We start from the raw sequence: 2,216 nt of genomic DNA on the forward strand, positions 1-2,216 counted from the left end.
ATATATTGTATACTGTATATGTATACTGTATGTACAGTCAACGGTTGTATTGGAGATCTTTAACAGGGGGTCCGCGACCCCTAGAGGGTCATCAGAGTTACTGCAAGGGCGCAGCCAAATTATTATTTCACACGTTTTTTATATTTCAAAAATTAAAATATTTTACGTTAATATGTATCTAATATAAAGCCTTGGCCTAAAAACTACTAACAACCCCTGATTTATATTATACTAGGTCTGTAGAGTGACTGATGTTACGTTGCCCTCAGCTAGGTCTTTCAGGCAGAGATTACAGTCCAATCTCTCCTAATGCATCCATGATTATAATAACATATAACATCCATGAGTCCGATGCGGTCTTCCTGAAGGCCAGGGCCGTGGCTTGGTCCAGTTAAGACAAGGAAGCGGGATTTAGAGAACTTGGAAACAGAAAACCCTGACAGTCAGAGCTCAGGGCACACTCGTCCCAAGTCTCCACGTCCTCCGGTGTGTCCAGACGTCAGAAGATGCCACGAACGCACGGCGGCATGATGTGGAGGACAGCGAGCTGCACCCTGTGGCTGGTTGTGGGTTCCCAGCTCGGGTTGTGGGGTGTTTGGGGGACAGCAGCAGACCTGGACGGCGACGTCCGGGTCGAGGTCTTGTTCAAGCCCGAGCAGTGCACCCCCAGGAGTAAAAGAGGAGATCTGATGAACGTCCATTACGACGGCTTCCTCGCCAAAGACGGTTCTCAGTTCTACTGCAGGTTGGTGGTTCGAGGAAAACTTCTGCAAGCCAGTTTGATGCTTTGAAAGATTTAGCGGGCTTTATTACTGTATTAGTTGGAATACGTGAAGTTTAACGTCCCAAATCCCCCCTAACTTAATGTAACGTAACCCTAACCCTATCCTAACCCCCTCCAGGTCAAATCCATATAACCCACCAACCGAGTCTTGGCGTGGCCATAGTGGAATTTGGGACACTTTAACTGCACGTGTGCCGTGCTGGCATGCTTTGTATTGTCTAATTGAAGATTGCTCACTACAGAGGATTCCCATTACACTCTACATAGGGTCTAAGGTCGTCTTTATGTGTGTTGTAAAATTGTGTACCCTTTATTTAAATGTGACATAAATCAAGTTTATTCTTTAATGGGTATGGACCATAGACCATATACGGTCTATGGTATGGACACTAACTACTGGGAATAGTAGTTAAGTCTGCTTTAGACCTTCATCCGTCCTTACTTGGTTCAATGATGTGTTTAGGGACAGTACGAAAATGGATGGGGTAGGAACCCCTACTGTAATGGTACAGTCCCTGACCAAAAAGGAGATCTGTCCATATGTGCTCTAGGGTGACCAGATGATGAGAATTGGTACAATTTCGGGGGTGGAGGGTGGGGGGGGGATGTTGTGTGCTGGTAGCCCCCCACCCACCTGCAGAGACGTTTTTGCTGTATAGCTACGTCTTCATCGGGTCAGAAGGGACACCAGCCTGGACCTTTCCATTCTCCATTTCAACAATGAATGCATGGAAAATACCAATGCATGTTATCAACAATTTTTAATGTTCTATCAGACTATATCAACTTGATAGTCTGCTCTTGAGACTTTGCTATCGTTTTTTGAAATGTAGTTTTTTTCGGGACGTCTGGTCACCCTGATGTGCTCGGATGTGCCCTGCAACTTCTACTGATGTGACTCCTGATTTATTTATTTTTTGGTACTGTTCCTGTTTAGTCGGTCGGACAAAGCCGGGCACCCTCAGTGGTTTGTGCTGGGCGTTGGACAAGTCATCAAGGGCCTCGACATGGGAATGGAAGACATGTGTCCCGGAGAGAAGAGAAAAATAACGGTTCCCCCCGGCCTGGCCTTCGGAGAAAAGGGCAAAGGTGAGTAATCTTAACAGTGGTTTTTGTATCAGGGAAACCTTTATATTGCCCAATGCTAAATCCTAGATTTACACAATAATACATTACTTTAAAGGGTTTTTAGTCCCTAGTATGGTTCAGACTCACTTCCCATAATGCAACTTGATGGCATCATTTCATTAAACACATACACGTCTTCTAAACTACACAGCCCCGTTAAAAACGTAAGGCTTTATGTTAAAAATTAAAAAAAGAGACTTCAGATCCAGTATTAGGGACCACTAAAGTCTATATAAAGACACTTCAGATACAGTATTAGGGACCACTAAGGTCTATATAAAGAGACTTCAGATACAGTATTAGG

The 2,216-nt window shown here is 44.4% G+C and overlaps 1 protein-coding gene across 1 annotated transcript in view; it reads left to right on the forward strand.

The window, feature by feature from the left end:
- The first annotated feature begins 481 nt into the window (after window positions 1-481).
- fkbp7 (FKBP prolyl isomerase 7) overlaps window positions 482-2,216 on the forward strand; it is a 5,404-nt gene continuing 3,669 nt past the window's right edge. Inside the window, exons 1-2 of the mRNA XM_034886179.1 lie at window positions 482-745; window positions 1,722-1,873. Of these exons, the coding sequence (XP_034742070.1) occupies window positions 507-745; window positions 1,722-1,873 (391 nt within the window). The 5' untranslated portion in view covers window positions 482-506. The remainder of the gene's footprint in view (window positions 746-1,721; window positions 1,874-2,216) is intronic.

The sequence above is a fragment of the Etheostoma cragini genome, chromosome 11, assembly GCF_013103735.1.
Source record: "Etheostoma cragini isolate CJK2018 chromosome 11, CSU_Ecrag_1.0, whole genome shotgun sequence".
Lineage (NCBI taxonomy): Eukaryota > Metazoa > Chordata > Actinopteri > Perciformes > Percidae > Etheostoma > Etheostoma cragini.